Source organism: Poecilia reticulata, chromosome 17, assembly GCF_904066995.2.
Source record: "Poecilia reticulata chromosome 17, P_reticulata-male-v2, whole genome shotgun sequence".
Taxonomy (NCBI): domain Eukaryota; kingdom Metazoa; phylum Chordata; class Actinopteri; order Cyprinodontiformes; family Poeciliidae; genus Poecilia; species Poecilia reticulata.
This window is the reverse complement of record NC_088846.1, coordinates 8,728,777-8,743,703: the sequence shown is the minus strand read 5'-3', so window position 1 is coordinate 8,743,703 and position 14,927 is coordinate 8,728,777. Positions and strand designations below refer to the sequence as shown.

Below are 14,927 nucleotides of genomic sequence, written 5' to 3'. Positions count from 1 at the left end.
TTGTTCAGACTCTCCTTCCACTCCCATGTGGCCCACTGTAAATCTGGAGGAGCTGCACAAATCCACACCTCAGGTGGAGGAACTTGCTGACGGCATGCACTTGACAAATTTAGCCATTTTGGAAAAATAGCAAGAAGAACCCAAGCATATCGTCAATAAAGTATGTGTAATGAAATGGGAAGAAATGCATTAAACACTTAATTTTTTATTTTGTGCACAAGCCTTTCTTAGCCAGAACATTTTCAAGATCCATTCAAAGCTAGTCAGTTCCATATGAAGAAATGAGTCGCACGCATTGCTCAAAGTGGGCTTCAACATGGTTTTTCTTCAGGAGTGGAGTCTTGCGTCATGAGTGTGGAGACAGGCCAATGAGGTCTGGTGCATTACTTATTGAATTCTTTTGGACCTGCAAATTTTTCAAGCTTGTTCTTTGCTTCTCTGTGGCTGCATTTTCATTATAAGTATGAAGTATATTATAAGTATATAAAAATCTCACATGTGAATAAGTTTGTTCATGCTACAAAACATTAAAAACTGCGCCGTGCCATCATCCTTTAACCACTTCCTGGTTAGAGGACAACATCTGGTCGTTGACAGCAAGACTTCTGTGACGTGAAAAAAGTGTTCAATCATAACACATCTGTGTTATGATTGCTTATTAGTAGGCAGATTTAGGTTATGATTTAACATTTTATCTTTTAAACAATTATTAGGTTACTCAAGCGTTTTGAGACAAATAACTATTGATTGATTGGACATTTTATCTTTCAGACGATTCTTAGGTTTTGTTACGTGAGGACACAGACGGGATACGGGTGGAAGGTTAGTTCATCTGAGGATTGGGTTTTATCATACGCTCATTCCGGAAAACAGACCTCTCAAGAAGAGGGAAAAGTTGAACAGACTATGAACAGGGTTATTGTGTGATTATTTGGGCGGGGTAGTCTCCAATTAAAGACTGTTTTTGGGGGTAAAATCTCTGATCGCGTCATATGTTTTGCTGTCAGATGTTTTGAGTAAGTGTGATCCCAAAGACACATCTTTGCATTCAATAAATGTGAATCGCCTTTACCTCACCGACTCTTTTTGCGCTGGGTCAATCCTTCGCACACGAATCCGTGGTGATTTATTGTTCACGACATGAGCAAAAACAGAATTCAATCAGCAAAACTCTGGACCTGGGAACAAACCGAGCAACACGACGGCGATGGCAGAGAATCTGGTGACAAACGAGAGAAACGATATTTCAGAACACAGGTGAGTGAGTGAGCAGATGAAAAGCAAATCACGAAACACGAGCTGCAGAAAAACATTAGGAAGGCGTAGAGTCGAAACAGCAGGATGGAAAGAACTAAGTAAACAGACATGGAAACGCAGGGATACACAGGAACGCAAAACCCAACAGATCGTGACAGTTTCTTCTGGCTTTCTTGGTAATGAGACACGTTTCCCCCTCCTGTTGTCCTCATTTTCTGTGTATAGGGAAAACGCATACAAATCTTGGTCATTTTGATTCGAGGACAACAGGAGGGTTTTAAGCAGGCCATCAGCTGCTGCTAAACCAGCTGATATTAATTTGCACTAAGTGGCAGAAATGGTTTCTGGTCACCAATAGAAGCTGGTGTCACGATGTTCCATGCCTTTTCGTCACCTCTCTTTCTTTATGGTATTTGGTATTTTACTCTTTCATTCCAGTTTTTTTACACCTAACTAAACGTTTTGCATTTTTTGTTCTTGACAGACGCTCTGTGACCCTTACTTACCGAGGTCACGTAGAAGGCATTTTTCGGTGTAAAAGTAAATTGAAAACTACGAATCATTTTCCCTACACATATTATCGACTGCTTTTGTGTCGGTCTGTCAGGATAAAATCCTGAGACGATCCTGTCAAAGTTTGTGGTCGTAATGCAAAAAAAACCAAATGGTTGAAAAGTTCAGAGTGTCTGAATATTAACGCTAACCCTGTCGCTGCAGAGAGATTCAAGCACTGGATGCTAACGTTCGCTCACCAGGATAAAATCAGGCCTAATTTTCAAGGTCCGTAAACATGCGTTTCTACAGTGGAAGCCCTCCCTGTCGGGAGGTAATTTGCAGGAGAGCATGCTTTTTAGCATTCTAGTTTCAGTAGGAACCCACTGAGTCCATTAACATGATGCCTATTAGTTAGCTGTCAGTCTCGTTGCAGAAATTGCTTGGTTCAATTCACCAACCCCTGTGTGGACAGACAGCTTCACAGCCTGTGATCACACAGCTGGTCTGTGAAATTAAATCAATCTGTGCCCAGCTGAAAACAATCCTGAATCAGACGAGGATACTGATCCTAAGTTGATATTATGAGGAATTTTACATAGAAAATCGCTCTGAATCCATCCGAACTGCTTTGAAACTTTTCCCCCTCCCTCCCAAACGTTCATCCCTTCGGCTCTTGCAACGACTGACCGAAGCTGCACGGCGCAATCTGAAGGCTGACCCAGCTCCTGTAAACAGTCTTTAGAATAAAATAAATCCCGCTCGCATGTGCTCCACTTCACTTCCCTTCCAGCAGAAAGACTGGACCTCAATTTGAAAGGCCAGGGGCAGAGAAGTGTTGGCAGCAAAGCCTTTCATTTCAGTGTGGGTGCTCTCATTGTTTCTGACTTCAGCTGCAGTTTAAATACAGTTCCTCTAGTGTTTTTTGGCAGCTGGTGCATTGGATCGTTCAGCTAATCAATGATTTAAGCAATTGGGGGATACTTTATTTATCAAATTATGCCTTGAGCTGAAATTTGTCAACTAACATCTTGGATGTTCCAGAAAGAAAGGATTAAAAGTGAAAATTTCATTTCATGTGCCCGGAAGCACCAGCAAACTCTGAACATATAACCTCATTTCCACAAAAGTTGGGAAGTTTTCTCGAATGCCACAGAAGCGTTCAATTGAAATTAAGGTTTCATTAAAGACCTGAGCACATAAATCTGCAATATACTGCTTAGGTCTATTCAGAAAATATTTTTTAAAAATCTAAATTCTGCAGCCACCAAGAGCTTGAAAACTTAAAATTTTGAAAAATCTGCAAAATATTCAACATTCAGAGGATAAGTCTGACAGGTTAGGTTGTCAGGGTTGAATGGGTGTAAAACAAATTCCCACCAAACGCAAATCTCATTTTTATTTTAGGATTTTTTAGCATCATTTCAAGAATAGGAATTAACATCCATGTTTCATTCAATTGAAAAAATACTTTACAACTCCTAAAAGGACATTAAATGTTGTTGTAACTCATATTATTCAAGATTCTTCAAAGAGTTGTTGCAGATTCTGATGGCTGTGGGCAGGAAGGCTCTCCTGTAGCAGTCTGTGCTGCAGAAAATCTGAAGAAGTCGCTGATTGAAGACGTTCTTTTGATGTATAACAGTCTCATGGAGAGGATGGAAATTGGTGGGAAAATTAAAATGATGCTCTGGAGCCAGCAGATAAAGTTATTTCATTTCATTGCAGATTTACAGAAACAAATAATCCAATCCCACAAATGATATTCATTGTTTTCAAAGAATGGAAAAAAACGAGTTTCTGTGCTTAAAAAGTTCATGAGAACTAATCAGTTTTTTTATTCGTTTTTTTCTCCCTGGAGGCTTCTCTCTGCTGCCCTCTGGCGGCCGCTCCCCATAGTTGTCTCCCATTAAAAACCTTGGTGAAAGGCAACGCACCAGGTGAGGCGCACCTACTATGAGGAAGCCTCACATAGCATAAAGCTGATTGATATTAATTATGACAGGCGGAAGTGAGGGGCACTCCTTTACTCCATTACTGAACATCCCCTGCCTACCCAACCCAACCCGTCGGAGGATCACTCCACTCTCACTGAGGGACGCGCCTTTACACACACGAGGAGAAAGAGAGAGGAGAGATAGATGCAGGTATTACAGGAGGTGGGGAGGGCGGCGCTGAGACACGGCCGTCCAGTGGGACAAGGAGAACACTAGTGGGGATGTTCTGCGGCGCTGCTGTCTTTCCCCAAGCACATTTACGCCGCTACTTAATCGGAACGTAGACCCAGGTGTACCCTGCTCCTCTTCCTCCTCCTCCACAGACCTACTACCGCCTATCCCAGTTTCCCACGCGCCAGGGCAGGAATAACAAGAGCACAGTTAGATGAACGCGCGCGCTGCTTCTCTGTTCCGGTGCGCCGCTGTGAATGTGACGCCGGGTCCACAGCCAGCGCAGATGACCTAAAAGCACGCCGCTCTCCCGGCTCCATAAAGAGAAGGCTTATTGACCACCATGGCTGACCAGGTAAGAGGCGACGCACATTTTCCACTCGCACTCTCACCACACCTCTTTACACACACGCACACAAACACACACACAGACACACACAACGTGCGCTCTGCGCTGGGGCCGAGAATAGACGCACAGGTGGACAACACACAGCTTCTGTCACATTATTTTCCCCAAAACACATTCTGCTTTATCTCACGTGCTCCCTTAAACAACCCGTGCTAAAGTGTCAGGCATTTGTAAACCGCAACAAATGGACTTTGAACTAACTATGGCTTAAACAGTCACATTTTCCTTTCCAATTATTAGGTTACCATCAGCCCTCATAATTTATGCTCTGTTTCTGTGAGCATTCAAGAATTGCCGCATAATGAAGAGAAGCTACTACTCTGAAACAGACCACGGGAGGAGAGAACACAAACATTGCCCGTGGTATTAATTTTGCATTGTCTGCCGTTGTTTGCCCCAGTTTCTCTCTGCAAGCCTGGTGAGGAGCAGATTAACCCCTGACACACTGCCTCGGCCCGCCCGGTCACGGCTTCCTGTCTCTGCTGCAGACACTCAAGGCATGCCTAATTGATTAGCTCGTTCAATTAACCTAATTGAGGAACCCCCGCTGATTCCGTGAGAGTGATTAGAGTGCGCAAACGTGTGTGTGCGTTTGTGTAAGACATAGTGTATCTGCCACACCTCAGCTGGCATCTTTATAGACATAAAAACACTACAGTATACTTAAGTATATGCAATATTATGCCATATTGTACAGTGAATCAGTAGACTGTGTGGCCTTAGTTGACATTACAACTATTTGTTGTAGCTCCTAATAAAATTGCATACTATTTCAGTTTTTGCTTATGTTTTTTGGCTGAAAAACAAAAACCCATCCCTTCTCAGTTTGCTTTGCTAGGCTGTATTTACACTTCACAAAGTGGGGCATAATTGTGAAGGAAAATCACACGGCTTACAAAGTTTTCACAAATAAAAATCTAAAAAACAGTGTGTGCCGTATTTGCATTATATCCATTTTACTTTGAGCAGATCCAAACACCTTTTAGCTGCAGCGATGCAAGTATGATCAGTATGAAGAGATAGGAATTTTTTTCTGTATTTTTCATTACAAAATAGCTCCAACTCATTCAGCTAGACAATAAGAAGTCCCTAAAAGCATCAATTTTCAATTGTTGCCACTAGCTGGGTTTCGTTCAGCCAGTTGCCTGAATAATTCTAACACATGAATATGATTTGTTTTAAACTACACAGTTTGAAGTCTTAACATCTTTTCATTCAGGACTTCTCTGTATTAGGCATCAAATAACTTCCTGTCAACTTTGACCAGCTTTCTTGTTTCGCTGAAAAAAAAAAAAGGAATATCCCCACCTGAGCTGAGGATTCAATATGTGGGATATTGTTTCATAACCTAACCATCTTTCTGTGTGACTTGTTTGCTGTTTTGGTCTTCATGATGCGGTTTCCTCACTAAACCTCTGAACTTTTCACAGGGCAGCTATATTTGCACCAACATTTAATCACAAGTTATGGACGCTGTTTACTAATTTGGTAACTTCTGATGACAATTGCAGCAGATTTATTTAGAGGATATTCAGAATAATAAACGTCTTTACCCTGTAGATTTCTACTACATACAACAATCACCGTATTTCACAGCTATAATCCACTCTAACAACTCCAACACATAGTTACATACAATATATGCATATCTGCTAATTATATATGACATAATATATTAAATTACACAGCGGTTTATCCTTGTAATATACTGTGTATCAAAGGTAGCATGTGGAGCAGTCACGGACTCGTCTCCCAGTCTAACAGGATCCAGGTTGGGGTGATTGATGAATCTAATTTAAGTTGTAGGTGTGAGAGAGCAGGGTTGCCTCTCTGTGTTAGCCGAGTGATGGACAGGCGACCTGTCCGCGATGTACTCTACTTCTTACTCACTGTCAGCAGCTGTAGGATCCACACTTCTGTGTATAGATACATTATAAATATAAACCTGATTGCTCCCTGCACCACCAGACATAGTTGTGAGGTCAATGTGTTCCTTTATGTGGTTTTAAACTAGCTAGCAGAAAATGTTTGACATGGTAGAAATAGGCCTGCAACTAATGATTCATTTAGTAATCAATTAATTTATCCATTATCTTGATTATAAAATCAATTAATCGGATAAAAAAATTGGCACAGTCTGCAGATTGTACAGTCAGCAACTTAATTTCTTTTATGCAATATTAGAAATATGTTTACACACAAAGAAGGTTTTAGTTAATCTTAAATGCCAAATGAAGAAAGTTTTCCTGGCATTGCAGGCGGCTGTGACCTGTGACCAGTCCGCAGCAGAGCTTCCTGCCAGCTGAATGCAAACACATGCAGGTGTATTGTTGCTCCTTACCGCTTGTGTTGACAGCATTATCCCAGTGACTGGGAACTAAATCTTGCTTCAAACTCTTAAGATGGCCTTAACTGATGGAGAAGACGAGCAAAAAGATTTACTGAGATTCAAAAAGACCTTTCCAGAACAAAGACCCAGTGTTTCATATCTCTTAGTGTTGTGTTCCTTTTATTTGCTGGGGGGAGAATGACGTGGTTGTTCCCCCATTACACAACATGGTTTGTGAAATAAATATTATTTGACACTGAAAAATATTTTCAGGCTTTGTATGGTGTTGCATTATTTATTATAACATTCAACTATTGCTTGATTTTACGGTACACTACAACATTATGCAGCACACTTAAATTATGTATGTACTATTTCGTACTTTAAACTTCTTAATGTGCTGTGCTATTTACACACAAGCAATTTTACAACTGTTGCATATGTTTTCAATTATTTCAACCTTTGTTGCATTTTATTAATTTTAAGGCCAGTAAGGAAGTGCGGAGGTCCTACTGTGTCCACACAGGATGCGAAAGGTGGACAAAGTTCTCACTACATTTACACCAGAGCAGTCAGTCATTCTAATGCAGCCCAGCTCAGCTTCCCTGAGGTTAAACCCAATGTTTCCTGCTTCTGTCTACTGTCTCTTTACCTTCTTTTAAAGTCTTTTAAAGTCTGCCTCCGACAGAGAGGCTGTGGTAGTGGAAACATTTTAACCTGAAACAGTTGGACGTGTTCAGGTTTGGTATCGATTGCTGCCTTCTACTTCTGTACCTGTGTGGTTTACTTATTTGTGGAACGTGGCTCAACACAGACATTAAACCAGGTGGAATCCAGGCCTCAGTAGTTGCAGTGTAGCGATACTTTTAGCTCATGAGACAAGATGGTTCACAACGTGAAGTTTGCAAAAACAAGACACAATGTCCTTCTTTAAAAAGAAATATGATCAATCAATAGTCTGAAAAAGTGGTAGTGTCTTTAAAGCTTGGATATATCTTTTTTTAATATATTTGGTAAAGCCGTTGCAATGTTGTCTGAAAAAAATCGGGTTCCTCTGCCTTCACCCTGTGCTTCCCCTGCTAACTATAGAAATACAGCCTTCAGAAACAACCAATCATAGCCAGGAGGAGGGTCTTAGTGCTGTCAATCATGCTTGTGTATGTGCTGTTCACAGCCTCATCCTTGATCTCCGCTACGCTACAGCTTCTGTTAAACAACCCTAATTTGATCTGACTCACTGTGTTTTCTTTTCCTGAACACAACACAACAGGGCAGCTTACTTCAAAATAAAAGAGTCATCCATTGTCAATGTTGAACATAGTTCACAAGTTCATGGCAAAGTGCTTCTCAAGTCAGACTAGCTAATGTTGACAGATCTGGTGACATGCGATCTCATTCCAGCTTTCTCAATAGTAAACCCGAGCTTGTTCTATCATTTCATGTCAGAATCCATTTCTAATGAAACAGGTGTGTTGTATTTTACCAAACTGTTTTTTCTTTTTGTGTGTGTTTTTTTAATACATTATCTTAATATTTTTTCTCATTTTCTGTATCATTGCCCTTTGTTTAATTGCTGCTGGGGTTTGTTGAATTTGCACAGACTCTGAGCCACAGATGCCCAGTGGTGCTGCTGGAGCCGGATTAATTGCTGTATTAATATTGATGAGGGTCATCTATGGTGGACGTGCTGCAGTTGCATACGCATGTGTGCAGAACCTTAGATTCATCATGTGGACTCTCCAGCACACCACTGTTCAGTTATGCTCCACAGTGTAGAAATTGCATTTTCACTTGATTTCGTGCTGCAGTCGCCATGAACAGTGTATAGTCGGCGCCTCCGGATCACGATTATACCTTTTGTTACACCGAGCAGCAGCCTCTCTGTCTCCGTCTCTCCCTTGTGATACTTCTCTTTTCTCAGGTCTCCACCTTATTCACTGTCTTTATCAGCCTACTGTCTCTTACAATCCCTCAGCGCCTCTACACGTCCAGCTCATCTCACTGCCCAGCGAGCCAGCCTTTACTACCTCTCCTTTCTGTTTTGTCCTTTGACTCTGTTCTCGTCTATCAGCATCTTCTTCCTCACCCTGGAACCTCACCTTCAGTGTTATCACCTCCCTCTTCTTTGCGCACACACAGGCACCATGGGAAGGCATCCCTTCAGCAAATTTTCCGCCGACAACATTTACTAGAACAGACAGTGCTTAGCGGTCTGACAGGCAGATGTGCTTCAGAAGCATTTTAAAGCTCGTTGTCCATCCAAAGAAACCATATGCCGTCAACTTGCTCCCATCCTTCCTTGTACTTGTTCTTACATCTTCTATCTTTCTCTATTTAATTGTAGTACAGTATGTTTCTCACCACGGCGCCACCTCTCCGGCGAGGGAGCACGCCCCTGCCCGTCAAGCACCAGCTGCGGCGAGAGGAGGCCGTATCCGACGACTGTGATTGGATACCGGGCCTGGAGGAGCCCACCACGTTGCCTATCAGTGACACAGCGGTGCCTCGAGACGACTCCTTCAGCCAGCTGGCGGCGTCCCAGCCGACGTACCAGAGCCACGGAGGGGCGCTGAGGATAGTGCTGCTGGGACAGAACGGCGTGGGCAAGTCGTCGCTTGCCTTATCCCTGGCCGGACAGTCGGACAGATCGCTCTCTATAGACTCTGAGACGCAAGCTTGTGGTAATGCATTGAACATTGAGTGGGAGATCTTTATCAAAAATGCAGCACCTTTTGCATTTGTGGGCAAAGAAAATGTCAGATACATAATACATTTATATTTTTGCATTATAATCCAACCTTTTATTTATAATACTGTTTTGACAAGAACATTGGTACCACAATTATTAGCATATCTGCTGTCAGTACTTTGTACAATCTCCTTTAGATCATAGAACATCACCTAATTTTCTTCCATAAAGGTTCACAAGGGTATAGCACACAAATACAGGTACCTTTGACCTTTCCTCTTTGCACCATATCTCCAGCTCATCCAGAGTCCTGAATCATGATGTGCTCTTTTCTTCAGCATAACCTAAAGGGTTTCTATAGGATGATTCCGATGCCATGTCGACTAACTACCCGTCCAAGACAGAGACTAGACTGCTGATTTAGTCTACGAGGGGGTACCCAAAAGTTTCCAGAATGACGCTGCTGCACGCGCAGTTTTCGTAGCACACGATTCTGCCGCTAGTTATTTGTTCAACCACGCCTTCTCAATCAGTGTGCCAAGCGGCGTTGATGTGGAAGGTTTCGTCTACCCGCAGTGAATTTTCTTGTAAGAGCTGTTTTGTCCAGCCGTCGTTTTTCTTCATGGAGAAGTTCTATGAGCAGCGCGCGGCTGAAGCTTTGCTTCCTGCTCGGGGAAAAAAGCATCGGAAACCGTTCAAATGTTGAAGACCGCTTACAAGGATGACGCTATGTGTCAAGCTCAAGTTTTTTCGTGGTTCACCCGCTTTAAAAATGGTGAAATGTTAATTGATGATCAACCGCTTTTTTTCCGGAGCAGGAAGGAAAACTTCACAGCCGCGCTGTGAAGCCGGAAAAAAGCGGCAGAATTGTGTACTACAAAAACTGCGTGTGCAGCAGCGTCATTCTGGAAACTTTTGGGTACCCCCTCGTATATACGTATAACTTTGCATAAATTTGGACCAGATTCTAAATGTCAGTTTTATAATCTCAGGCATGCTGGGTAAATGTTGAAATTAGACTTTATTACGACAAATTGTACTTTTTTTTAATTAAAAAGAAAAGTCAGTTGCTCCAGAAAAAGGCTTTTTGCTGACATCACTCCCGAATAAGCAGTCGCCATTTAAACATCGTCTAACGATAGCAGGGGTAGAGTTGTGTACTGTAAGTGGTGGGCTGCTGGTTTGAAGCCCCTGCTCCATTGGTCTCACTCGTCATGTCCTTTGACAAGGCAAAGGTCACCTGCCCAGCCTGCCTCTGGCCACCAGCCTGCTGCTGGTGGCCAGAGGTGTCGATTGAACGGCAGCCTCACTTCAGTCAGTCTATCTCAGGGAAGCTGTGGCTAAACTGAAACTTACCATCATCAGTGTGTAAATGACTTGGTGCTTTAGAGTCTTCAGACTTGATAAAACAAAATACAAATATAGTCAATTTACCATTTAATGGTTGCAATGAAAAATTGGAGGATCCCAGGGTTCCTCTGTTTGTTTGCTTCAAGTCTCTAACAATTAGTTTTCAAGAGATTTCTTCCCATTTCTATCCACAGTGCATAGTGAGAAGATTATTCTTAACCGCTCTTTAGACAAATGATGAAATAGACATTTTTTTATGACTATTAAAGATTGCCCAGTTCTTTTTTTTTTTTTTTGCTCATATGGTTTTACCAAAATACAACCTAAACATTGATACTGGCCACTTTGTTCATCAGTTCAATTACAAATATCTTTAGCCTACATTTAGAAACCACGGGGAGCGGCAGGGTGTGTTTTTACATCTTTTTTATGGATAATTTCCTCCGGTAGTAAAAGAAATGGGTCTTTGTGGCACACCTGATGTGAAGGACGTTGGAGATTAAAGCTTTGTTAGAAGACAAAAAATATTCTAGCAAGATCAACTTATTTCTTCTCTGAGCCACAAAGTCAGTTCAATACAAATCTGAAGCATTAAAATGAAACATCTAGGTTAATCAGCCACTTACTGCCTGAATGGGATTTAGATTAGGAGACTGCTTTCACATTTAGTATGATGCGCATACCAAATAATCAACTAGATCCAACAGAATCTAAAAGTCCAAGCAAATAAACAAGCATAAAAAAATAAGATCATATGAGTCAACATCTTAATACCCTATATTTTTTGTAGTCCTCCATTTTAGTTTTTATATTCCAGTTTTGAGCAGCTTCATATTTTCCTATCCAGCAGAGAGACATGTCAGTGGTCTGGATCTTGTCATCAGCTTATTTTGGACAATTGGCAGTCTTGCTTATGCTATTCTTCTTTAGACCGCCTGTCTAAAGCTGCCTGTTGTGCTTTTATTGAGCCTAAAGTGTCCTGTTTAAAAAGATTTGGAAGCAGAATCTTTTGGTAAGAGCAGCTGTGTCCACTCCAGAGCCAGATGTGCGGTAATGGGAGCAGAGAGCAGGCCTGGTGAAATACGTCTCTGCAGTCACAAACCCTGATTCTACACTACGCTACATCAGAGAGTGCACACTCATATAGTCCTATAGTACTTTACAATTTTTTTTTTTTTTATTTTTTTACAATTTCTGATGTTACAACCAACCACCAATGTGAAAAAATCTGTAATTTTTTCAAAACTTTCTGCAAATAACAAATCAATGCACTGAACAACAATTAAAGCTTCAAGACTCTTGGTGTATCTCTACCTTTGAACATTTAGAAACTGAATTTCTTTTGTCTTGTTTTTAAAAGACATAAAGCAGAACAGCAGCTATCAGGGCCACATTTTTATTAGACCATTCATAAATGAATATGCATGCAGCTCTTGCTTTTTGTTTTGTTTGAGATCATGGTGGTGGTGAAAGGACCACAGCTTCAACCCTTTTTGCTGCACTCCAGTTGTACTTGGAACTGGGAACTTCCCAGTTTAAATAATCAACTGGAACACCTTGTGAGTCTGGGAAGCTGGGAGCAACTCCGACTATTGCCCAATTACAAATTGTAAGGCAGACTTTGCTTTTCAATATGGCCGCTTTCGGCAATAAAACACATTTATTTTACAAGGCACACAAGCAAGAGTGTGTTGAAAATCACTGTTACATGTAATACCTGCAACTCTAAACCAAACAAACTAAAAGTGGTGCTTGCTTATGGAAAGCAATGTGTAAAATGATGTTTGTAAAAGTGACTGTAAACAATGGTTATGGGCATCGCCATGTTGAAATTCCAACTTCTTAACTCGAACGCTGTTACCTTGGGTCTTACGTCGACCCAGCCATGAGCTCCCACTTCCCAGATAACTGCAACACAGTGTAACATGTCTTCTTTCAAAATTGTTTTGTATTTAGCCCCAGCCACCTTCCCCTCATGTTCTCAGGGTGATGTGCATTGTTAGTCTTTAGCCAGACAAACCATTTTGCATATAGACCACAAATATTCAGTTGTGGTTTCAAGCTGCAGCTTGAAGAAGAAGTAATTTTTTGTGTGAAAGAACACCTCGCTTCTTTCCTTTTAAGCATATGTCACATTAAAGCAGCTAAAGTCAGACGTTTCTTTGCGCTCCGGTGTGGCATCTGTCAGTCAGCAGATCTGCTGACACACAGCTCAGTGTAACACCAGGGCTAATCAGCCGCGGCCCTCGACTCTTCAGCCAGCTAGTCGATCAGTCATTGTCACCCCGAGGTGACAGCCAACATGCCCCTGGCCCACACTGAAAAGCATTCATTACATCAGCTCCTGTTGTGCTCTTGGATCACTGCGCCATATTCAGAAACAAGAAGACACTTTCTAGCAGTAGTTTTCTTTTTTTTACTACGCCTTCTCGTATTCCAAATTAACTTGAAATTTGAAGTTGACAAACCTTATTTAGCTTCAAAATCTTTTAAAACTTTTGTGTCAGTGCAAAGTTGAGAAAATGCCTTGTCAAATATGTAAGTGAGGTTGGGGTTTTTAGTAGAGATACGCTGTTGAAGATGTTCTGTCCAAGGCATTTATAGAGTAAAATTAACAAAATCAGTTCCACATATATGCTTAAAGAGCTAGTAGATTCAAAGTGGAGTACAGTAACACACTACATTTCAACAGTATTACACAGTCAGGTCATTATCAAAGTTTTTTTTTAATCTAAAGCTGCACAATTAATTGAATCACATTTAGCATTGCAATGCCAGTGTTTGCATTGTCAAAATGGCAAAGGACGACTCAGAGATAATATTTCCAAGGCTTTTTTTATATTTTAACTACGCATTCCACGCTCGACTTGCCAATAATATAATTGGCCATTTGGATGGACCTTTGCTGCCCTGGATCCAAATACCTGATGTTCATTTTTAGTCGCTGAGAAGCTACAGGTCACAGGGTGTGAGCGCATATTCAGCAATAGGACTGCACTTTAAGCATCACTTAAAGTTTGCACAGCCTTGGAATTTGTTTATAAAGATTCAGCCGAGCCAGATGTTATTCATTACCCTGGCTGGGTTTGAGGTAAACCAACATGTTTCTTCTGACTGGAAAATAACACTGATGTAACGACAATATAGACATTTGTTTGTTGAGTATATTTAACAAAACATATATATATTTTGTTAAATAATAAAAAAAAAAAAGAAATTACTTTTATCCTGATGGCCATTATATTTTGTCTTCTAATCTTTTGGAGGATGCCCGTGTCATTTCCAATCAGAAAAATAAAAAAACGTATTGGTTGCATGAAACTTTAAATCTAAACCTGCCAGGACTGTGAATAATTTTGAGGCTCAGCTGTAGATCTGACTCGACACAAACGGGTGCAGAATGTCAGACTTTTTAATCGCCCACAGGGACGAGTGTGAGGGCATCTGAGCAGAATGTGCAGAACCTGCTGGACCTTCCTTTTCAGCCCAAGTATTTTTTGTTTTTGCTGAAAGGTACTTAAAAGATCAAGAAAAACCTTTGTTCCTCACTGTGGGCCATAATACAGTTTAGCTTAAGTAAAACTAAGCCATAACGGATATTAATCATACACAATCACTGGACAATGATTTGATACTTCTGTTAGAATGGGAACATGCCATACAGAATAAAGTAATTAAGAACACAGTGTTTGATCTGATTCTATAGACAGTACTTTCAGTCTGTAAAAAATGAATAAAATCCTCTCATCTCTATGGCATAAGATGTTGTTTTTGCTTGATTTTAAGGTAATATAAGTTATACTCTGAGCATAGCTGAAAATCTTTAGATTTAAGTTTGTGTCCTTTGGTTTTCAATGCTCAGTAATGCAACAAAGTGTCTATCCATCCACTATCCATCTACAGTGAATTAAAGTCTTCTGTAAGGTTGTTGGTTTGATTCCAGCTTCTCCCCTGACTGGGTGAATGTGCTGATAGTAAAGCGCTTTGACTGGTCAGTGTGACTTGAAGAGCTCTATATAAATTCACTTCATTACCCACTTTGATTTCTGCTGCTCCCACTAATAAGACTTGCGTAGTTTCAGCAGTTTTAAAGATATCTATGCAAGAATGTCATCTGGCCTCACTTATTTAAAAATCCTCCTTGACACTTGGATTCACTTTCAGGTCCAAGTGAAGGAACATTTGATAAAAATGGCATTAACCTGCTGGCACTCTAAGACTGCGCCTGGAAAT

At 41.0% G+C, this 14,927-nt stretch overlaps 1 protein-coding gene across 1 annotated transcript in view; it reads left to right on the top strand.

Moving 5' to 3' along the window:
• The first annotated feature begins 3,704 nt into the window (after window positions 1-3,704).
• The window catches only part of rem2 (RAS (RAD and GEM)-like GTP binding 2), a 52,981-nt gene continuing 41,758 nt past the window's right edge, over window positions 3,705-14,927 (top strand). The window contains exons 1-2 of the mRNA XM_008433001.3: window positions 3,705-4,272; window positions 9,000-9,336. Of these exons, the coding sequence (XP_008431223.2) occupies window positions 4,261-4,272; window positions 9,000-9,336 (349 nt within the window). The 5' untranslated portion in view covers window positions 3,705-4,260. The remainder of the gene's footprint in view (window positions 4,273-8,999; window positions 9,337-14,927) is intronic.